Raw genomic sequence first — 24,874 nt, 5'->3', positions numbered from 1 at the left:
TGTGTCCCAATTCCTGTAACTAATGGATTTCAGAACGCTTTGAGTGGACGATTAATACTGCCTTGGGTATTTTGAGAGAACTTGCAAGCGAAAGTTTCAGCAAGAAATATGGAAGCATCACCTGGTAATTGAAACTTCCTTTCTTCTGCAGATTCTGGACAGAAGAAAGCTCATCCGGTATGATTTTCCGTCCCTATTTTTTTTGAGCCATCTGTATATAGTTTAAGATATCCTGCCCACTTTTCTGGCAGGTGCGATGTAGGTGAAAATTGCCAATATCCTTTCCCTTTGCTGAAATAGTCGACATATGTTACAGGAATATCGTGATAAGAGCTATAATAGTAATATAGGAACATTGGAAGAACCTCACTTTGATATACCTTCTTTTGGAGGTATTTCCAGTCTTTGTACCACTTGTAGATATAAAACTGCTGTTTCCAGTCATTTCTGTTATTCCCAATTTGAGAGAGCATTTCACACTTTTTTGTAAATGTTTAATATCTGCTATCTGCTGTAAGACATAATGATCACACATCACTGTTCTGCGAATATGTAGAGGCATTTCTGCTCCTTGCAGGAGAAGGGCATTGGTGGGAATGGAATGTATAGCTCCAAGGCAGATGCATAAACTTCTGTACTGCAGTTTATCCATTAGTGTTAGGTACTTGTTAGCAGCAGTGTGAGAGAGTGAGCAGAGTATTGGAGTGGCTTCTGTTGCAATTTAAACACCTGTGCTCTCCAGCATGTGAGCACTGTGAGGTCTCATGGGCTCCCATGCATTTGGCACAGCGGGCCCTACTACAACATTGCAAAATTAAATGGAAATATCTAAGGCAATTGTGACATTACAAAACTGATTTGACATACGGTGCAACAGTGCATAGCATACTGCTCAAATATACATACTGGGGAAGTTGTTAAGATTTTAATGTTACAACACATTTCGGTGTGGGAAGTGCTTTCAACTCTCCATTTTCTATTACTTTCTTCGTGAACCTTCGTATGTCAGTTACTAAAAATTCCGACTTTTATTTCTGCAAGGATGTCTTGGTGGGATAATGCAATATCAACATCACGGATAACTCCCCTTCTCTTTGTTAGGAAATTTGAAATACAAGCCTCCATATTCTTCAGCCAAAAAACATCAAGCAACCACAACTTGTTTGCAGACTGCCCTGTTTCGGTTTCAATTTTATACCTGTTTCTACCAATAGCTGAGATAATAACTTATTTCATGTCTTAAGTTATTACTTTCTGTAAACAACATTCTTCTAAGGGCCATTGGATGTAACTTTCCTACATTACCATTTTCTTCCTCTACAAAGATGACAAAGGGTCCCATTTCTGATTGATATGTATTATCTTGACTAGCATATTTTTTGTTACTAGGAAACATGCTATTTCCTGTAGGAAGTACCATTGTGGTCACTGAATTGTCCAAGTTTTTACGACAAACAGACTTTTGGAAAGCAGGCTGTCTACTCCTAGAACTTCCACAGTGTATGCAACTTTATCAATATCTACCATATCTACATCCCCTTCAACATTACTACTGTGCTTTTCACTTGCCTCTTCAGAACTTTTGTGTCAGGAGCTGCTGCTGATTGGTGTCTTGCCTTTTGTCGCTGGGTGTTGTTTGTCAGACATTGCGACAAGACAGCTGAACTTGATGAATGCTGATCCATCTCCATCTGATCATTCTGAGGACAGCAAATTTCGATGGTACCCAGTTGATGCCTATTTGTAATTAACACTGTTGAAGGAGGGTGCATCATGACAGTCTCGATGTTGTGACTCTTATGCAAAGCGATAGCCGAGCCTTGGCCGGTATCGACTGGGATTTCGTCATTAGTTCCCATTTTAAAAATAGCCGCTGAGAGAAATCTCCCAGCAATGATGCTTTGACACTTGGTGCTAACTACTTGTAGATAAAATATCCAGTAGATTACACAACAAAAAAACTTTATATCGGTGCTGGCTGCCACACACAGCACAAATGACTGCTCAGTGCAGCTGTCTTAATTGCAAGCAACAATTTGTCATTACCCGCTCGTCAAAAAGTTTTTCACTGCAGACAACACAGTTTAGAGTCGAACTGTTTAATTATTAATCACCCTTTCTCAATATTCTTGAGAGTGTTCGGAAAAACAGCGTTATTTATTTAGTTGCTAACCAAAGAATCCATGCTTCTGTTATAAACAGAACAGCATGCGGGGAAAGTATTGCATCAGAAATATTTTTATTTAACTTAATCTGTAATGACACAACAAAAATAAATAATATGGTTACAGGTTTATCATAATTTTTTAATGACGTAACATTTCACAAACAGAAAAGACTTCCTCAAAATACAAAACCATCATCATTATCACGCAATCTTCTGCAGCCAAGTCTTCAATTCATTTAATTCGGCTGGCTTGGAAGTATCTTTATCACAAGCACTTGATTCTGCAAACTCAACTCTCTGGGGATGCAAATGTGCAAATTCGAAATCTTTTCCTTTCTTGCCTAAGAAATGTATGGTGGTTTCTGCACTGTTGATGCTTTCCAGCTGGCTCGATTTGGTCTGTCGCAATAAATTCCTGGAAGCAAAAGATGTACAAATTCTTAAAAGAAAAGGTCTCTAAACAAAATTATGAAATACACTGGTGCAACATATAAATTTTTGAAAGGGCTGAAGGAAAAAAATTGGACATATGGTTACAGTAATTAAATTATTCGTGTTTTTTTTTGGGGGGGGGGGGGGGCGCAGTTGGCGGGGGTTAGACCCCAGGGCCTCCCTCGCCTTACGCTCTGTCTCCTACAGCTGGTACCATCCTCAAAGGCTACGGACACGTCTGATCTATTTTTTGCGTTAAATGTTTCAGAAAGCTGAATGTGAATTGTATTCCTTTTTTTTTTTTATTATTTTTTTTTTACACATTTAGTTAAGATGGCGGCCAGTGCAAAAGTTTATCGTGTATCTTGTCAAAAAAGCGCCAGTTCTGCTGGTAAGAAGAAAGTAGGTGTACAATATAAACATGAAATATTGCAACTAAATGACCGTGTTTCTAAATTATGACCAGTGAACTGAAAGTGGATATCAGTAAACTTACATTAGAAAAACATGAGCTGATGCTGAAGCAGGAAATGATGGAAGAAAACTCGACTTTTTGAATAAGTTGACGAGAGATATGTGCATAAGCAGTTCACAGAGCATCAAAAATTAAAAAAGTGTGAAAGGCAGCCTAAATTTATTGCACAACGACAACTGTGATGTCTTATGTACTGTAAATTACGAAAACTCCAAAAGTAAACAAAGTTCTCTTGTTTCGTCAAGAAGTAGTTTAGTAACTCCTGTAAAATAAGCAACGACAGCTACAAAAAAAGTTAAGTACTGGAAAGCGTGCAGATACAAGACACAAGATTTTATTTTTATCTGATAGTCATGGACTACACTGAGCGAGTTTATTAAATCAGACACTTCCAAAACATTTTGCGACATCTGTTGTCAAAACAAATGCACATTTGAAATATGTTGTTAATAACATTTAAGAGAAGGTAAAGGACTTCAGTAAATTTGACTGTGTTGTTGATCTGGCTGGAACAAATGATGTAGAATCAGATATCAAGGATTACCAACGCACTGTGAACATGCTATACACAAAAACTACTAACACTAAAAGTGATTCTGTGTACAGTACTCACAGAATATACAAAATGAACATATTATTGATGGTGTTGCCCAGTACAGTCACACTAAGATACTGGATGTTAATATGTTTTTAAGGAGGGCTGAAAGGAAAACAAAAACTTTGCAGGAACCTTCATTATTCAGCCAGGATTCAGTCCACCACTCTGTTACTTATCTCTGTTAACTGCTTGTAACAGACAGATCAGTCAATCACCAAAACTATATGCTTACAAAATGGGAAAATAACAGAAGACGAAACCAAAAAAATTAACAGTAACTACGCATACTATGGAATGAACAAGTGACAAGGAAGCAACACAGAAGACAGTATCACCACAGTATGAGAAACTAGCAGACGGAGAAACCAAAAAGTTAACAGTAAATATGCCTTCAGTGGAATGAACAAATGGCAGGGAAGCAGAACAGAAGACAATATCACCATCTAAAAAGACAGGAGAAAGCTGTACCAGCGTGGGCAGAAGTTAAAAACAACAGATCACGACAAAGCACCAGGCAGAAGTTAGCATCCAAACACCACATGAATGATTTTTTTATGGCCCAATCCACTGCAGAAGAAAACAAACAAGTAGTCCAGGACTCCCAGGAGGTGAACATCAAGTTAGAAACGTACTCTTCAAAGAATTAACCAGGCAAGAACTATACCTCTCGTAGAACTGAATAATTCTTTAACTCTCCTATATCATAATGTATAGGGCTTAACCAGTAAGCTATGTGAGCTAGAAGTCCTTTTTGAATGGTACACTGAAGGAGATATCAATCTTGTGTGTAACTGAACACTGGCTGCAATAAATACAAAAATGTTGCAGTTGGGATTTCAGACTTCCAGGTGATCAGCAGCTTTTACAGGGAAACATACAGAATGGGTGGAAGATGAATATATGTAAGAACAGGTATTAAATCAAAGGAAATTAGGTTTAAATATGTTGGCTATACTGAAAAAGATTTTGAATATTGTTATGTGAACCAACATATACTAAAATTATAATTGCATGTATATATAGGTCCCCATCTGGCAAAATTGAATCATTCTCTGAAAATTTAGAAAATCTTCTGAACTGTCTAAATAGTCAGTCAAAACATATAATTTGTGCTTGGGGATTTCAATGTTAATGTCAAGGACAACAGTTAAAAAAAAAAAAATAAATATATATGAAAGGGGGGGGGGGGGCAGAAACTGGTTACTCTACTAAAAACATACAATATGGACATGTATGTAAAAGATACCACCAGATACAGCAGCAAAAGTGAAAGTACTATAGACCAAATATTCATTGACAAACCAAAATGTGACTTTAAATCTGAGATGTTGAATACAGATTCTCTGGTCATCAAGTAATTAAATTGACTTCAGAGAAATCTTATGAGAAAAGTGACAACAGAAGCTATACTGTGCACTTTTGACACAGCTCAGTGAGCCTTGAGCAGCCGCTGGTGAAGTATCAGTGCAGCAGCAGTGCAGTAGCGAGTCGCATACTTAGCTTTCATGTTTGTTTTGTAGTTTGATTAGTAATTTCTTTCCAAGTGTTTGTGCACTTGCATATTTAATTACATAAAATCCTTGCGTATTCTCGTATTGAGAGGAGTAATATTGCTTATTGATAGCTGTAGAGAATAAATTCGCGGAGTCGTTAGATATTAGCAGTAGGATGGATAGGGTGTGTGCGGGCACAGGAGGAACTGGCCGCGGTTCGCGAGCAGCTGAGCGTGATGTTGGCCACAGTAAGCCGCCTTCAGGTTGCTGCCTCGAGGTGCAGCGACGGCAGAGCGTCTGGCGCGTCGCTTGAGACACCCCGGTGTCGCTTGCTGCGTCCGTTGACTCAGCCGCCAAGGCACCTTCTAGTGTACCCGGTGTGTTGGGGCCGCCCTCACCTCAGGGTGAGTGGCGGACTGCAACGCGTTCGTGTCGCTCGAGGCGGAGGGTCAATGTGGAGGCTGTCCGGCTGGCCTCACCCGTTCGTCCTGTCAGTGGGCAGGTGGCCGCTTCTTCAGCAGGGCCCGAGCAGGCACACGGGGGCAAAGGCTTGCTGGTTATTGAGAGCTCCAACATTAGGCGGGTGATCGAGCCCCTTAGGAAAATAGCGTACAGGGCTGGAAAGAAATCCAATGTGCACTCTGTTTGTCTGCCGGGGGGTCTCATCCAACATGTGGAGGCGGCCTTGCCTGCGGCTATCGAGCATATGGGGTGCAGTCATCCGCAAGTAGTTGCTCACGTCGGCACCAATGATGCCTGCCACTTGGGTTCTGAGGCAATCCTCAGTTTGTACAGGCGGCTGGCGGATTTGGTGAAGACCGCTGGCCTCGCACGCGGGGTGCAAGCAGATTTCTCTATTTGCAGCATCGTTCCCAGAGTGGATCGGGGTCCTTTGGTTTGGAGCCGAGTGGAGGGTCTCAACCAGAGGCTTCGTCGACTCTGTGACGGTCTTGGCTGCAGATTTCTAGACTTGCACTATTGGGTGGGGAATTGTAGGATGCCCCTAGATAGGTCAGGGGTGCACTACACAAAGGAAGCGGCTGCTCGGGTAGCAGAGTACTTGTGGTGTGCACATGGTTTTTTTTAGGGTAGGCAGTAGTGCGAGGTATCCTGATGAACACTCACCAGTCAACGTGCAGGCAGGGAAATCAGGACGCGCTCAGTGTAAAGACACTTCAGCTATCAAGATATTAGCAGTAAATTTTCAGAGTGCTCGGAATAAAGTTCCTGAATTTACTGCCCTGCAGGAAGCGCGTGGCGCACAAATTATTCTCGGGACTGTTCTGAAATATTTAGTGAGGGTTGGAACGTGTATCGGAAAGACAGATTAGACACCATAGGAGGTGGTGTCTTCATTTAGTTGACAAAAATATTGTGTCTACTGAGGTCGAAGTAGAGTGTGATTGTGAAGTTATCTGGACATGTTTAACAGGGCTAGGGGAAATAAAGTTAATTGTGGGGTGTTATTACTGGCCACCAGGTTCCACCGTGACAGTTCTAGAATCACTCAAAGGGAGTCTACATTCTGTATCGCAGAAGTACCCGGATCATGCTATATTAGTCGGAGGCGACTTCAACCTACCTAGTATTGCCTGGGATGTCTATGGATTCATTACAGGTGGTACATACAAGCCATCGTGTGAATTACTTTTGAACACATTATCCGAAAACTGTCTTGAGCAGCTAAATCGATAGCCAACGCGTAATGGAAATACTTTAGATCTGGTAGCCACGAACAGACCAGACCTCATCGTCAGTGTTGAGACAGGGATTAGTGATCATCATGTTGTCATTACGACTATGGTTATGAAAGTTAAAAAGTCAGTCAAGAAGTCTAGGAGAGTATTCTTACTAGAAAGAGCAGATAAGCAGTTGTTAGCATCCCACTTAGTAAATGAATCGACTTCATTTACTTCCGGTACCATGGACGTGGAAGAATTATGGGCAAATTTTAAACACATTGTAAATCACGCATTGGACAAGTATGTGCTGAAAAAGTGGGTTATGGACGGAAAAGACCCACTGTGGTTTAACAGCGCAATTTGAAGAATGCTCAGGAAGCAAAGGCAATTGCACTCGCGGTACAAGAAAGATCGGGAGAATGAGGACAGGCAAAAGTTAGTAGAGATTCGTGCTGCTGTAAAAAGAGCGATGCGCGAAGTATTCAACCACTACCACCGTCATACCTTAGCAAAAGATCTTGCTGAAAACCCAAGGAAATTCTGGTCTTACGTAAAATCGGTAAGCGGGTCGAAGGCTTCCATTCAGTCACTCACTGATCAGTCTGGCCTGGCAATGGAAAACAGCAAAATGAAAGCTGAAATTTTAAATTTAGCATTTGAGAAATCTTTCACGCAGGAGGATAGTACAAACATACCACCGTTTGAGTCTCGCACTGATTCCCGTATGGAGGACATAGTGATAGACATCCCTGGGGTTGTGAAGCAGCTGAATGGGTTGAAAATAAATAAATCGCCAGGTCCTGATGGGATTCCAATTCGGTTTTACAGAGAGTACTCTACTGCATTGGCTACTTACTTAGCTTGCATTTATCGCGAATCTCTTGCCCAACGTAAAGTTCCGAGCGACTGGAGAAAAAAAATGCAGGTGACGCCTGTATATAAGAAGGGTAGTAGGATGGATCCTCAAAATTACAGACCAATATCCTCAACATCGGTTTGTTGCAGGATTCTCGAACATATTCTCAGTTTGAATATAATGAATTTCCTTGAGACAGAGAAGTTGCTGTCCATGCATCAGCACGGCTTTAGAAAGCATCGCTCCTGCGAAATGCAACTCGCCCTTTTTTCACATGATATCTTGTGAACCATGGATGAAGGGTATCAGATGGATGCCATATTCCTTGACTTCCGGAAAGCTTTTGACTCGGTGCCCCACTGCAGACTCCTAACTTAGGTACGAGCATATGGGATTGGTTCCGAAGTATGCGAGTGGCTTGAAGACTTCTTAAGTAATAGAACCCAGTATGTTGTCCTCAATGGTGAGTGTTCATCGGAGGTGATGGTATCATCTGGAGTGCCCCAGGGAAGTGTGGTAGGTCCGCTGTTGTTTTCTATCTACATAAATGATCTTTTGGATAGGGTGGATAGCAATGTGCGGCTGTTTGCCGATGATGCTGTGGTGTACGGGAAGGTGTCGTCGTTGAGTGACTCTAGGAGGATACAAGACGACTTGGACAGGATTTGTGATTGGTGTAAAGAATGACAGCTAACTCTAAATATAGATAAATGTAAATTAATGCAGATGAATAGGAAAAAGAATCCTGTAATATTTGAATACTCCATTAGTAGTGCAGCGCTTGACACAGTCACGTTGATTAAATATTTGGGCGTAACATCGCAGAGCGATATGAAGTGGGACAAGCATGTAATGGCAGTTGTGGGGAAGGCAGATAGTCGTCTTCGGTTCATCGGTAGAATTTTGGGAAGATGTGGTTCATCTGTAAATGAGACCGCTTATAAAACACTAATACGACCTATTCTTGAGTACTGCTCGAGTGTTTGGGACCCCTATCAGGTCGGATTGAGGGAGGACATAAAAGCAATTCAGAGGTGGGCTGAAAGATTTGTTACTCGTAGGTTTGATCATCACGCGAGTGTTACGGAAATGCTTCAGGAACTCGGGTGGGAGCCTCAAGAGGAAAGGAAATGTTCTTTTCGTGAATCGCTACTGAGGAAATTTAGAGAACCAGCATTTGAGGCTGACTGCAGTACAGTTTTACTGCCACCAACTTACATTTCGCAGAAAGACCACAAAGATAAGATAAGAGAGATTAGGGCTCGTACAGAGGCATATAGGCAGTCATCTTTCCCTCGTTCTGTTTGGGAGTGGAACAGGGAGAGAAGATCCTAATTGTGGTACGAGGTACCCTCCGCCACGCACTGTATGGTGGATTGTGGAGTATGTATGTAGATGTAACTGTAGAAGATTAATTAATGATGACAGCAAAAGGGTCATTAATCTCATGTTTAAAAAAATGTAATCTGGAGCATAGAAACCAATAGTTCTGTAGACATAAAATTAAACAATTTCTTGTCAAGTTATAAATACTGCTAAGATATTTCATTGCCTCTGAAGAGAATGAAAATAAACAACAAAAAAATCAAATTCATGGATAACAAGTGAAGTCAAAGAGTCATCAGAAAGACTTATATAGCATTCTAAGTGTGCAAAGCAAAACACTACCTGGAAACCACATGTAAAGTGTTACAGGAAAAAGCACAGGGTAGCTATAGTTGCTGCAAAAAAGAAGCACAATGATTCATATATCAGAAAGGGTAACAACAAAATGAAATCTATGTGGAAAGTTATTAATGATCATACAGGCAAACATGAAAATCCAAGTAATAAAATCACCATAAAACACAGAAATGAAATTGTTGATGATCCACTTCTAATAGCTAATATTATATTAATGTACCCCAAAACCTGATCACCACTAAATGTAATCCAAAGACAAAGGTAACAGCTCCAATAAATGAAAGGGCAATGTACCTACATCCTGCAACACCAAAAGAAGTACAAACAGCAATCAGCAAACTAAAGAGTTACTTGACCTGTGGAAATTATTGGTATATGTGACAAAATTATTAAATACAGTACTGATAATGTTGTCTCTCAACTTGTGGACATAATCAATGACTCCTTTGAAACTAGTGTGTTTCCAAATAAACTTAATCAGTCAACAGTAATACCAGTTTATAAAAGTGGTGACACAATTGACATTAAAAATTTCAGACCACTATCATTATAATCTGTATTTTCAAAAATAATTGAAAAAATAATGTATGACAGATTGCTAGACTTCCTAAACAAAAATAAAATTCTTGTAAATGCACAGAATAGTTTCAGAAAAGGCAAATCTACACAAATGGCTCTCTCCAATTTCCTAAAACTTGTTTACAAAGCTATTGATAAGGAACTGATTTGTGGGCTGTTTTTGGTCCTTTCCAAAGCGTTTGATCTTATAAATCATAATCTACTGCTGTTAAAACTATATAATTATGGTGTCCATGGTGTTTCTTACAAGTGGTTCAAGTTATATTTAACTGATAGGAAACAAAGAGAACAAATTTCTCAGGACGGAAATTTGTACCATTCTGAATATAAAAGAATTAATTATGGGATGCCTAAGGGCTCAGTATTGGTTGATTTTTATTAATGACCTACCACAACAGTTTTCAACAGCTGATACTATATTAATTGCTTGATAATATCAGCTTCATTATAAAAGGGAAAAATGATTATGAGATGCAGCAAAAAACTGACAAAACAGCAGAAGTGGCAGAAAAATGGTTTAAAGATAACTGTCTAGTTGTCAATGACAAGAAAACTGTGTGGATGAACTTCAACATTTTAAGGAACAGAAATAGGACCAATGCTAAATTCACATTATCAAATAGCCAAATTCAGCAAAAGAATCACATAAAATTTTTAGGATTACGGGTGGCTGATCATCTAAGATGGGAAAAACGTGTAGAAATTTTTTTTTTATTTATTTTTTTTTTTTGGTTGGGTTTAAGGGCACTCAACTGCTGAGGTCATTAGCGCCCAGTCACTGTTGTTAGAGCACATGGAATCTGGTAAAACTCAAGGGGATGGAGGGGACACCAGAAGGACCCGACAAAGATGCAGACAAAATAAGTAAAAAGATTAAATGTCTTTGGACAAGCCAGTTAAAGTTATAAAATGCAGAATACGAGCAGCTGCTTGAGCGTCATCAGCTAAAACATCCGGTAAAGTAGATGGCAGGGACAGGACAACACGAAATTGACTAAAACGGGGACACGACAATAAAACATGGCGCACTGTTAATGCCTGACCACAAGGGCACTGCGGGGCTGGGTCACCGGAGAGCAGGTAGCGGTGGCTAAACCGGCAATGCCCAATCCGCAACCTGGTCAGAAGGACCTCCTCGCGTCGAGATGGTCGGGAGGATGTTGTCCAAGCAGTTGGTAGCGGTTTTACTGCCCGGAGCTTGTTTCCTTGGAGGGATGACCAAGCATCCCACCACAACGACACAAGCCTCTTACAGACATCCCCACGAACGTCGGATGACGGGACACAATGGGAGGCTGGCCGAGGCAGGAGGACTGCAGCCTTGGCTGCAGCATCCGCAGCCTCATTCCCAGGCACTCCCACATGTCCGGGAACCCACAGAAAGCTGACAGAACCACCGTTATCAGCGAAAGAATGGAGGGACTGCTGTATCCGTTGAATCAAGGGATGGACCGGATAGGGAGCTCCAAGGCTCTGAAGAGCACTGAGTGAGTCAGAGCAGAGTACATATGATGAATGGTGGTGGCGGCGGGCATACTGAACGGCCTGATGGAGAGCAAAAAGCTCGGCCGTAAAGCTGGAACATTGGTCGAGGAGCCGGTATTTAAATGTGGCGGCCCCGACGACAAAGGCACAGCCGACACCATCGTCAGTTTTGGAGCCATCGGTGTAAATAAAGGTGTGACCGGCAAGTCGAGCACGAAGTTCGGCAAACCGTGAGCAATACATTGCAGCCGGAGTACCATCCTTCGGGAGTGAGCTGAGGTTGAGATAAATATGAACCGGAGCCTGGAGCCAAGGTGGTGTCGGGCTCTCACCCTCTCTGAAGGTGGTAGGGAGGGCAAAATCCAATTGTCGAAGCAGGCGACGGAAGCGGACTCCGGGGGGCAGCAGGGCAGACACATACAACCCGTACTGACGGTCGAGAGAATCGGCGAAGAAGGACTTGTAAGAGGGGTGGTCGGGCATAGACGACAGCCGGCAGGCATACCGACACAGCAGTACGTCGCGCCGGTAGGTCAACGGTAACTCGGCAGCTTCAGCATAAAGACTCTCGACAGGACTAGTGTAGAAGGCTCCGGTCGCAAGACGTATCCCCCGATGGTGGATGGAGTTGAGCTGGCGTAAGAGGGACGGCCGAGCGCACGAGTAGACGAAGCTCCCATAATCCAGCTTCGATCGGACTATGGACCGATACAAGCGAAGCAGGACAATGCGATCCGCTCCCCAAGATGAACCGCTAAGAACTCTGAGGACATTAAGGGAACGTGTACAACGGGCTGCCAAATAAGAGACATGTGGAGACCAACACAGTTTCCTGTCCAACGTGAGCCCTAGAAACTTAGTTGTGTCCACGAATGGGAGAACAACGGGACCGAGATGTAAGGATGGCGGAAGGAACGCTTTATATCGCCAAAAGTTGATACAAACCGTCTTTTCTTCAGAGAACCGGAAGCCATTTGCCACGCTCCATGAGTAGAGGCTGTCTAGACAACGCTGAAGGCATCGCTCCAGGAGGCATGTTCTCTGGGCACTGCAGTAGATCGCGAAGTCATCGACAAAGAAAGAGCCTGAGACATTAGGTGGAATGCAATCCATAATTGGATTGATCGCGATGGCAAAAAGGGCTACGCTCAAGACGGAGCCCTGAGGCACTCCGTTCTCCTGGAGGAAGACGTCGGACAATACGGAGCCCACACGTACCCTAAACTTTCGATCCGTTAAAAAGGAATCAATAAAAAGGGGCAGGCGACCACGTAGGCCCCACCTGTGCATAGTGAGGAGGATACCTCCTCTCCAACAGGTGTCATAAGCCTTCTCCAAGTCGAAGAACACGGCTCCGTTTGGCGCCTTCGCAAAAAGTTGTTCATGATGAATGTCGACAAGGTCACGAGGTGGTCAACAGCGGAGCGGCGGCGACGAAAGCCGCATTGGACATTAGTAAGTAGCCGTCGAGATTCAAGAATCCAGACTAACCGAGCATTAACCATGCGCTCCGTCACCTTACAGACACAGCTTGTAAGAGAAATGGGGCGGTAACTAGAAGGAAGGTGTCTATCCTTCCCGGGTTTGGGTACAGGAACGACAACGGCGTCACGCCAACGCATGGGGACTTGACCTTCGGTCCAGACGCGATTGTAGGTACGGAGAAGGAAGCTTTTGCCCGCCGGAGAAAGGTGTGCCAGCATCTGAACGTGAATGTCATCCGGCCCCGGAGCAGAGGACCGGGACAGTGCAAGCGCACGTTTGAGTTCCCGCATAGTAAAGGGGGCATTATAGGTTTCCAGATTCAGCGAGTGGAAGGAAGGTCGCCGAGCCTCTTCGGCCTCTTTCCTGGGAAGAAAGGCAGGATGGTAATGGGCGGAGCTTGAAACCTCCTCGAAAAAGCGGCCAAAGGCGTTGGAGACAGCCACCGGATCAACAAGGACCGCATTACCTGAGGTCAGGCTAGGTACCGAGGAGAGGGCTTAATGCCCGACAGCCGGCGCAGGCTACCTCAAACGACGGAAGAGGGAGTAAAACTGTTAAAGGAGCCGGTGAAAGAGGCCCAACAAGCTTTTTTGCTGTCTTTGATGACTCTACGGCATTGCGCTCGGAGTCGTTTGTATTCAATACAATTCGCCAACGTAGGATGGCGGCGAAAGGTGCGTAAAGCACGTTGTAGAGCATGGATAGCGTCCCTACAAGCCTCGTTCCACCAGGGGACGGAAACGCGACGTGAAGAAGTAGTACGAGGAATGGAACGTTCGGCAGCATGGATGATAACAGCCGTGAGGTATTCGACCTGACTGTCACAACTGGGAAAATCGTGGTCCGGAAAGGTCGCCAGGGATGAGTAAAGTCCCCAGTCAGCTTTCAGTATGTTCCAGCTCGAAGGACGTGGGGATGGGGTGTGGTGCAGGAGACGAACGACACAGGGGAAGTGGTCGCTCGAATAGGTGTCAGAAAGGACATACCACTCGAACCGACGGGCAAGAGTGGTAGAACATATCGAGAGGTCCAAGTGGGAGTAGGTATGAGTGGAGTCCGAGAGGAAAGTCGGGGCGCCGGTATTGAGGCAGACAAGATTGAGATGGTTGAACACATCTGCCAAGAGAGAGCCCCTTGGACAGGATGCAGGAGAGCCCCAAAGGGGGATGATGGGCATTGAAGTCGCCAAACAATAAAAACGGCGGGGGAAGCTGAACGATCAGGTGCATCATGTCAGCCCGACTAACAGCAGACGACGGTAGAGTGTAGATGGTACAAACTGAAAAAGTAAAAGCAGAAAGAGTAATGCGGACAGCTATTGCTTGGAGTGGGGTGGTCAATGGGATGGGATGGTAATAGACGTCGTCCCGAATGAGCAACATGACCCCACCATGAGCTGGGACACCGTCCACAGGGGTGAGGTCATACTGCTCCGAGGTATAGTGGGTAAAGGCAATACGGCCAGTCGGGCGCAACTTGGTTTCCTGGAGTCCAAGGACGAGCGGACAGTGCAGGCGGAGGAGCAGTTGTAATTCCTCCCGATGAGATCGAATACCTCTTATGTTCCAATGAAACAACGCCATCGCTAGTCAAAAAGTTGGGGGAATGAGACGGGGGAAGAGCTGGTCACCTCGACGGCCGCGGAGGGCCAGGTTGCGAGGGAACAACGCTATAACCGACGGGAGGCGGATCCGGTTCCATCGACTGGTCGCCAGCTGCGGCCGCTGTCCCTGGTTGTGTAGGAGGGGCAGCATCATTTGCCGACGAAAGGCCAGCTGAGCGCCTGGCAGCAGAGCGTCCCGGCGAAACTGAGGACGGCCGGGAGTGGCGACTCACGGATGGAGCGTCAGTCGAAACGCACCGGGGTGGAGAGGGGGATAGAGACTTCTTCTTGGAGGCCTTCTTGGAAGGCCGAGGAGGCACAGGGATGGTGGGCTGGACCCGAAGAAGGTCCTCACGCGCGGGGTCCGTTTTGGAACGCTGGACCTCGGAAGCTGGGGTCCGGAAAGTTTCCCCGATGGACGCCTGAGAAGATGATCGCTTCTCAGGTGGCGTGTGGGGAGAAGGAGGAGGAAGGGTGGTCCCTGGGGCAGAGGGGGTGGGGGCCACGGGGGAGGAGGATTTGGAAGGGAGGGATTTGGGAGGCGGAGGCAGAGCCCCCTGATGGGCGGAGGAGGCGGAGGGGGGACAGGAGAGGGGTGAGGATACCGCGGAAGGAGTGGACACAACTGAGGCAAACGAAGTGGTCAATGGCACGGGATGGAGGCGGTCGTACTTCTTCCTGGCCTCAGAATAAGACAGCCGATCCAAAGTTTTGATTTCTTGTATCTTCTTCTCCTTCTGATATGCGGGGCAGTCTGAGGATCTAGGCGAGTGGACGCCAGGACAATTAACGCACCGAGGTGGTGGGGTGCATGTATGTTCCTCACGAAGAGGACGTCCACAATCGCCACAGAGGGGCTCAGCCTCACACCATGACGACATGTGCCCAAAGCGCAAACACCTAAAACAGCGCATAGGAGGCGGAACGTAGGGTCGCACGTCACACCGGTAGCACATTACCTTTACCTTCTCCGGGAGAACGTCCCCCTCGAAGGCGAGGATAAAGGCCCCAGTGTCGATGCGACGGTCTTTGGGGCCGCGCTGGACTCGCCGGACGAAATGCACGCCTCGGCGCTCCAGGTTGGCCCTGAGCTCCTCATCAGATTGTAGCAGGAGGTCACGATGAAAAATAGCCCCCTGCGTCCTATTGAGTGCCAGATGTGGGACAATGGAGACTGGGATGTCCCCTAGGCGGTCGCACGCATGGAGCGCCGCCGACTGTGTGGCGGACGTGGTCTTGATAAGAACGGACCCTGAACGCATCTTGCTGAGAGCCTCGATTTCCCCGAAGATGTCCTCAATGTGCTGAACAAAGAACATGGGCTTGGAGGTGGCGAATGTCCCCCCATCGGTTCGAGAACAGACCAAATAGCGGGGGAAGTACTTCGCTCCAAGCCGGCGGGCCTGTCCCTCCTCCCATGGAGTGGCCAAGGGGGAAGGGGCAGGAGAACCAGAACTAGAAACGGTACCTTTTCTTTTGAAAGACTCGGCCGCAGAGCGACCCGATACGTGGTGACGTTTCATCTGCGAAACGTCCGCCCCGATACCACCCACTCCGACCAGGGGCTCTCCCCACGGGCGCCACCCAGCCGCAGCAAGGGCCACCTGGCAGGATGACCATTGCCGGGAGTCCTGATGCCCCAAGGAGACGGGCATCTACTCCTTGGCCGACGTGGGGAGGGTGCAGCTCAGGTATCGGCAGTACGATCCCTGTGTTGTCAGGGGGCTACAACCTAGAGGGTACATGACGACCCCACCACAACGGGCTGGCTACCGTGCTGGATTTCTGGTGCCATGGAAAGTCCATCATGATCGCTGGTGCAGATGGAGACGCACTATGGGCGTAACTGGGACAACCCAAAAGGCGTTTAGGCCCAATTTGAGTAATAGTGGGTATGGTTACAACGCCAGTGCAATGCTGAGTGCCAAGGTCTGAGTGCGCTTAGGACCAGTGGTACACCACGTAAGGTGTCCTTCCCCAAAAGGCTCGTACTTCTGTACAAATTTAGAAAAATGGTGGTCAAACCCCAAGGGGGACCATCACATGGAAGGCCGAAATGGTTGAAACTCCTTTTAGTCGCCTCGTACGACAGGCAGGAATACCTCGGGCCTATTCTTACCCCGGACCCGCAGGGGGAACACTGCTCTTTACAAACCAAAAATTCTTTACAATGCATTGCCAGATAGTGTCAAAAGAAAATACCAAACATTAACACATTCAAAAAGAACTAAAAATATCTACTAATAAACAACAGCTTCTACAGCATTAATGAATACCTGGAATTTTGCTCAAACCTGTAGGTCTGCTTCATAGCTTTCTAAACAAAAATTAATAATTATCAAACCATTGCTAGATAATACCAAACTTCTTTTATCCATGTATGTATCTAATTATGCACCTAACTTTTGTGCCATATATTACAATGCCTAGTTAACTAAAGTATTGGTATTTAATAGTTTTAGTAAAATCAACAAAGGTGTTTCGCTAGCAATTATTTTATCTGTATGTACATATATAATTTTATAATCTTATTAAGCAGAATAATGTTTCTTTTATAAAGATGTGTCGATACCAATGATAAGATTTTGTACATATGTAAATATGTAATATTTTATACTGTTCTGTACCTTGACAAGTCCCATATCATGAATGTGATAATACAGACGCTAAACAAATAAATTGTGGGATAATCAATTAGCTGTCTCCATAGCTTTAGTGTGTGTTCCAGCAGACCTAGACGAAAGTTCAGGCAGTAAAACATGCCTTGGACCACAGCAAATACACCTCCCACCCCCTACCTAAAACGAAAATACTGTAAGCAGGAGGTTACTTTGGCTCTTTGCATGTAACTTTAACACACTCAGAAAAAAGTTGTAAATTTTTATTTTTTCTGTGAAAGTAACAGTGCTACAATAGAATAAACACAACAGTATACATTCACAATGTGGAACGAACAATCTAGAAGGCTGCGTGTTTCAAGAAGTGAAATTGTATAGGCACCACTTAAAGTTTTTGTTGACCGTAAAAGTTTTAGCTGCTTTTGCGTCTACAAACCTTGTGCCTGAGGAGATAACACCAGTCACACCACGGAGTAGCACTTGCAACCAACATCCTGAATTAATTCTTGCCTATATTCCAATCCGTCCTCCCATACAATTTTTATGCTCTACAACTCGTGGAAATTATTCCTTGATGGCACATGTCCCATCATCCTGTTCGTTCTTGTCAATGCTTTCCATATGTTCCTGTCCACACCAGTTCTGTGGGGAACTTCGCCATTTATTACCTTATTCATCTGCCAAAATTTCAATGTTCTTCTATTGTAACACATCTCTTACATTTTCACTGTCTTCTTTTCCAGTTTACCACAGTCCATGATTCATTTCCATACAATGCTGTGCATTTCACATTCTCACAAATTTCTTCCCCACATTGGGAAGACAGTTTTATACTAGTAGATTTCTCTTAGTCACAAATGCCCTCTTCACCTGTTCTAGTCTGCTTCTTATATCCTCCATGCTTCATCAATCAAGTGTAATTTCATTTCCATGGGAGAAGATTTCCTTCACCTCATGTGCTTCGTAGTCCCCAATTCTGATGTCAAGGTTATCGGACAACGAAGAGTTAAGACAACATAGAGGCTTATATTCTAGATATATTACATACTAATTCACAGTCATAGGCTCTTTCTTCGCTACAGGTAATTCCATGAAGGCACAGGACAGGAGTATCTACAACAGTTTCCAAACTCCCTCCAACCATGATCTGCCTTCCCTCCTCCAACCATGATCTGCCTTCCCTTCCACCCAGCCATTACCTGATAACGTTTCAGGAATTTCTCACTACTAACATGGCCTCATCTTCATTTCTGAAACCCCTCCCCAGTGAGCCCAAGATCACTCCCATGGAACAGACAGCTGTCCATAACCCGAAAACCAATCCAGACCTTATTAACCTTCCCACTGACAAATGCTCCATAACAGTGGTCATGAATCATAGTTATTATGTGGCTCATGGTCTCTACCAACTTTTTGAAACCTCTGTATACAAACCTTAAAAGTATGATCCTATCCCGGGACTCTAATAGGACCACCTGAAGCTCCTCAAGGTCTTAGGCCCATCCCAAATCCTGTCGTGTGAATCCATCTCCCTTCCACACTAGCAACTCCCCCCCCCCCCCCCCCACACACACACACACACACACAAACACTCACTCACTCCTACCTTTCACCTTCTACCCAAACTCTACAAACCCAATTCCACAGGTTTTCCTACTGGCCATCCCAATGTGGCTGGGTACAATGCTTTCACAGAACAATCCTCAGGCTTTGTTGACCAATACCTTCAGACTATTGTCCATAGCCTCCCATCCAACGTTCAAGACACTGCTCACTTCAAATGGTTCAAATGGCTCCAAGTGCTATGGGACTTAACATCTAAGGTCATCAAGAACTTAGAAGTACTTAAACCTAACTAACCTAAGGTCACACACATCCATGCCCGAGGCAGAATTCGAACCTGCGACCGTAGCGGTCATGCGGCTGCTCACTTCCTTCACCGCCTTTCTGCAGTTCCTGTCCTGTTACCTCTGGACTCCATATTGGTCACTGTGGATCTGACATCCTTATACACCGATATCCCCTGCATCCATGGCCTGATGGCTACAGAACACTACCTTCCCCAATGTCATCATGTCAGCAAAGTCACCATCTCTTTCATCCTAGCTAACCACATCTTGACCCACAATTATCTCACTTTTGAAAACCAAATTCATAAACAAGTCCTTGGTACTACCGCAGGTACTCACATGGCACCATTCTATCTGGAGGAATCATTCCTATCCAGTCAAGACCTACAAACCCTTGTTCTTGTTTAGATTTCATTGATGGCATTTTCATGATCTGGAATCATGGCAGGAACAACCTTTGCTCTTTCATCTGTGACGTCACCACCTACTCCCAGGTATGCTTTACCTAGTCCTTCTCAACTCAACAAGCAACCTTCCTAGATGCTGATCTCCATCTCTCAGATGCTCCAACCTTGACAGGTGTCACCTGTTCCATGTCAAAAAAATCTCTTCTTTACAGTCTTACCAACCATGTACGCTGCATCTGTAGTGGAAATCAGGAGTTAACAAAATATACTGATAATCTGAGAGCCTTTATGGGCAGACAGTATACTATCCCACTCATCCATTAACAGATCTCCCTAAGTCATCTCCTCCTAACAGATCTCCCTAAGTCATCTCCTCCTCTGACAGCAATAGATCTGTTAACCAACCAATGACCGGCACTGCTCTGATCACTCAGTATCATGCTGGCCTTTAAAAACTCAACCACATCCTTCACCTCGGTTTTGACTACCTCTAGGTTTCAACTACCTCTCATCATGCAATGAGATGTCATATCTATGCTACCCAAAATCCTACACACATCACCCAAAGGAGTGTTCTGCCACCCACCCAATCTATAGAATATCCTTGCCCATGTTATATATCAGCTATGCAGCAATTACTGTGCAGCATTCTATGTTGGCATGACAAGTAACCCAACTATGTACTTCCATCAATGGCCCCCACAAAACTGTGTCAAACTGAGAGCTTGAGAAACCAGTTTACGGACATGCTGTGAACCACAATACAAATACTTCAACAGCTGCTTCACTATGCAAGCCATTTGGATACTCACTTCCAGCAGTAATTTCTCTGAACAATGCTGGTGGAAATTCTCTACATCTATGTGATTACTCTGCTATTCACAATTAAGTGCCTGGCGGAGGGTTCAATGAACCACCTTCAAGCTATCTCTCTACCGTTCCACTCTCGAACGGCGCGGGTGGGAAAAACATTCACTTAAATTTTTCTGTGCGAGCCCTGATTTCTCTTATTTTATCATGATGATCATTTCTCTCGCAATTCTCCTGGCCTAAAAATCTGCTAACCTGTTTCCCCCTGCCTCACTTTATCTTGTCCCTCTCAGTCTCTCTCTGCCCCCCCCCCCCTTCATTTCCACTTTCTTCCCCTTCCTTCCTTTTCCCCTTTCTCTGTCTCTTATATGCTCTACCTGCCTCACACTATCCTGCTATCTCCTCCTGACCTTGTGAAGCCATTTCCTGTTCCCTCCCACTTCTATCTACATCAACATCTACATCCATACTCTGCAAACCACTGTGAAGCATATGCCAAAGGGTATGTCCAATTGTACCAGTTATTAGAGTTTCTTCCCATTCCATTCACTTACAGAGCACAGGAATAATGATTGTTCGAATGGCTCTGTGCATCTTGTAAGTATTCTAATCTTGTCTTCATGATTCCTGTATGAGAGATACATAGGAGGTTGTAGTACATTCCTAGAGCCATCATTTAAAGCCATTTCATGAAACTTTGTTAGCACACTTTCTCAGAATAGTTTATGTCTGTCTTCAAGAGTTTGCCAGGTCAGTTTCTTCAGTGTCACTGTAACACAGTCCCATGGGTCAAATGAACTCCTGACCATTCATGCTGCCCTTCTCTATACATATTCAATATCCCCTGCTAGTCCTTTTTGGTTCGGTTCCAATGCACCTGAGCAATATTCTAGAATGGGACACACGAGTAATTTGCAAGCAATCTTTTTTGCAGACTGGTTTCACTTCCCCAGTATTCTACCAATAAACTGAAGTCTACCATCTGCTTTACCCACAACTGAGCCCAAGTGGTCATATCCCTACAAAGCATAATGCCCAGGTATTTGTATGAATTGGCTGTTTCCAACTGTGACTCACTGATATTATTGTCGTAGGATACTATGCTGTTCCATTCTGTGAAGTGCAAGTTGCCAATCTTTGCACCATTTTGAAATCTTATCAATATCTGACTGAATATTTATGCAGCTTCTTTCAGACAGCACTTTATAACAGATAACTGCACCATCAGCAAAAAGTCTGAGGTTACTGTTAATATTGTCTGCAAGGTCATTAATATACAACATGAACGTCAAGGATCCCAACACACTTCCTTGAGGCACAGCCCAAGTTATTTCTACTTTGAGGATGACTCTCCATCCAAAAAGACCTCAATCCAGTCAACAAAATTTCATGCGATATCCTGTATGATCGAACTTTTGACAATAGACATAGGCATGGAACTGAGTAAAATGCTTTTCCAAAATCAAAAAATACTGCATCTACCTCACCACATGGATATAAAGCTTTCAGTCTGTCATGTGAGAAAAGTGGATGTTGGTTTCACATGATCAATGTTTTTGGAATCCATGCAGGTTGGCAGGGATGAGGTCATTCAGTTTGAGCTCAGAACACGATGGTGGTTTGAAAAGTTCTCGGAATGGAATAGAAAAAAGTATGTACATCTCTGAAACTTTTTTTATTTTTCAATGTAGTCTCCTTGTAGATTAATGCACTTAGTCCAACGATGTTCCAGTGCCTTGATCCCATCTCGAAAATGAGTTACTTCCAGGCCTGTAAAACAGTTGTCAACTCTGGCTATCAATTCTTTGTTTGAAGTGAGTCTTCATTTACCAAGAAAAATTTTCAGTTCTGGGAAGAGATGGAAGTCTAACGGGGCTGTATAAGGTGAATAAGGTGGAAGTGACAACAATTCATACCTTAATTCAAGTAATTTTACCATGGCGATGGCACACGTGTGCAGGCACGCATTGAGAGTCGTGGCACCCATCTTGCAGATAATTTTTTCATTTCTAATTCTTCAGTTAAAATGTGATATGCCCTTTCAGATGACATCTGGCGAGCTTCAATCATCGATCCTCCAAGACTATTTTGTGCACTTCTGCAATTATTTCTGGAGCAGTGTGACACATCTTGTCCGATCACTGCACAGATCATCATCTAAGCTCTCCCGGCCAAATTTAAATTCATTTGTTCACTTGACAACAGTTGAATATGAAGGAGCAGAAACACCCCCCCCCCCCCCCCCCCAATGTATTCTGGAAATCAGCAGGAATGTCCTTTGCTTTCATACCTTTCTTTACGAAGTGCTTAATCACTGTTTGAATCTTGATTTTTCCATCTTTGCAAATCACTACGTGGGAACAACAACAGAGCCACGTCATTGCCATAGCTCTCTTCCAAGGGCAATGACGTGGCACTTATTTACAGGCAACAGTCCATTTTTTTAGCATTGACCTCTCGTGGTGATTCTGAGAACTTTTCAAACCACCCTTGTACATTCTGAGATTCTACAAGAAATCATGTCGAAGATACTGGGTCGTAGATCACTTATTCTACCCTGCTTGTAGACTGGTGTTACATGTGCTTTCTTCCAGCTACTAGGCACCATCTTTTGTTTGAGGAACTTACAACAGATTATTGTTAGAAGCAGGGCTAACTCAGCTGCAAATTCAATGTAGAATCTGGCAGGGTTTCAATCAGGCCCTGGAGTTTTGTTCAGTTTTAATAATTTCAGTTGTTTGTCAACACCACTGACACTAATTATGATTGCAGTCATCTTTTCAGTGGTATAAGAATTAAACTGGGACAATTACCCCTGGATTTTCCTTTGTAAGGGAACATTTGAGAACACAGTTAAGAATTTCAGCTTTTGATTTGCTACCCTCAATTTCAGTTCCTGTCTTATTCACTAGAGGACTAGACACTAACTTTGGTGTCACTAACAGCCTTTACATACGATCAGAATTTCTTTGGGTACTGTGAAATGCTGTTTGACAATATTCTGCTACGGCAGTCACTCAAGGCATCATGCATTGCCCTCTTGACAGCCAAACATGTTTCATTCAGCATCTCTCTATCTATAGTCCTACACTTTGTTTTACACCTATTATGTAGTAATCTCTGTTTCTCTAGAAATTTCTTTATAGTGACTGTATGTCATGGAGGATCCCTCCCATTTAACTGTTCTACTGGATACATATCTATCCAGTGCATGGTAAACTATTATTTTAAACTTGAGCCAGAGTTCCTCTAACACTCCTGTCCTGTGCTGAAAGTTTCAAGTTCCTGATTCTGATATGACCCTACTGATTTTTATCTAGCTTACTGAACATATATATCTTTCTGCTTGTTTTAGTTACCCTTTGTAATTTGCTAATCATTGTTGCCACAACCCTGTCATGATCACTGATACCAATTTTGATGTGGACATCCTCAAAGAGGTCAGGTCTGTTTGTTGCCATAAATCCAATATATTTTCATCATGAGTGGGGTTCTCAACTATCTGTTCCAGGCAGTTTTCAGAGAAGGCATTTAGTAATGTTTCAAAAGATGTCTTATCACACCCACCCCTAACAAAACTGTAATTGTCTCAATAACTGTTGGATGATTAAAGCTTCCGCTGATGATTACAGTATGATTGGGGAACTTGCATACAAGCGAACTGAGGTTTTCTCTAAGATTTTCAGCTACATCAGGAGATAAGTCTGGTGAATAATATAAGGATCCAATTGTCATTTTATGCCTACCCTTGATACTGAGTCTTGCTGAAACAATATCACATGCAGCTTCAATTTCTATCCCAGTGGATTTGCGTCTCTTGTCTACTGCGACAAATACATTACCTCCATTTCCCGTTGGCCTATTCTTTCAATATACACTTAAATTTTCCCCGAAAATCTTACTGCTACTGAGGTAACCGCTCTCAATAATTCAACATTCTTGCACAGGCTACAGGTGTGTGCATTTGGGTGTCTGTGAGGTTGTGTGTGTGAATGTGTGCGTTTCTGCTACAGAACAAGCAAGGGCTCGAAAACAAGTGTAAACACTATTTCCTGTTGCATGTTTCTATGCAGCACAGATCAGTCAGCTATAGGTGAGTAGTGAATTTTCATTGTTGTTATACATATTTAAGTAAAACTTGGTATAGCCAGAGGTACTAATATTCAATGCAAGGTGTTTTCACACTACATGACTCAGTGATTTTAGTCTACTACGAGACAATAGAAAAAGGAGTTACAAGACAATAGAAAAAGGAGTTGATAAAATGAAGATCGTATTACTGACTAACCCAAAATAGAAGATGAGGGTTTAACATCCTGCTTACAATGCTGTCTGTTTATCCACCATCATAACCATGCACCAACAGAATATAACCATTATTCAATACAGGCTTTCACAGATGGTGTTCTTGGTGATTTTAGTTTTGTGGGCATTAGGCTGTGGCCCATGGCATATTGTTTGCTTAATGTTTTGTCTTCCAATGCTGGAGAAATTCTCAAAGGATATAATGACTCAGGAAATAGATACAATCTCAAACAAGCTCAGCGTGTCAAACTGTTTATACGTGCCCACCCAACTGTTTTTCGTGATATCATATCACTGTTTAAGATTGCAGAGTTGCACTGATGTGTGTTATATAGCTTGTGGTGGT

The 24,874-nt window shown here is 43.8% G+C and overlaps 1 protein-coding gene across 1 annotated transcript in view; it reads right to left on the bottom strand.

Moving 5' to 3' along the window:
- Positions 1–2,285: 2,285 nt before the first annotated feature.
- LOC126174943 (signal recognition particle receptor subunit beta) overlaps positions 2,286–24,874 on the bottom strand; it is a 77,578-nt gene continuing 54,989 nt past the window's right edge. The window contains exon 5 of the mRNA XM_049921400.1: positions 2,286–2,582. Within this exon, the coding sequence (XP_049777357.1) occupies positions 2,369–2,582 (214 nt within the window). The 3' untranslated portion in view covers positions 2,286–2,368. The remainder of the gene's footprint in view (positions 2,583–24,874) is intronic.

The sequence above is a fragment of the Schistocerca cancellata genome, chromosome 3 (genome assembly GCF_023864275.1).
Source record: "Schistocerca cancellata isolate TAMUIC-IGC-003103 chromosome 3, iqSchCanc2.1, whole genome shotgun sequence".
NCBI lineage: Eukaryota > Metazoa > Arthropoda > Insecta > Orthoptera > Acrididae > Schistocerca > Schistocerca cancellata.
Note: the sequence above shows the minus strand (reverse complement) of the source record. Positions and strands in the feature narration are given on the sequence as shown.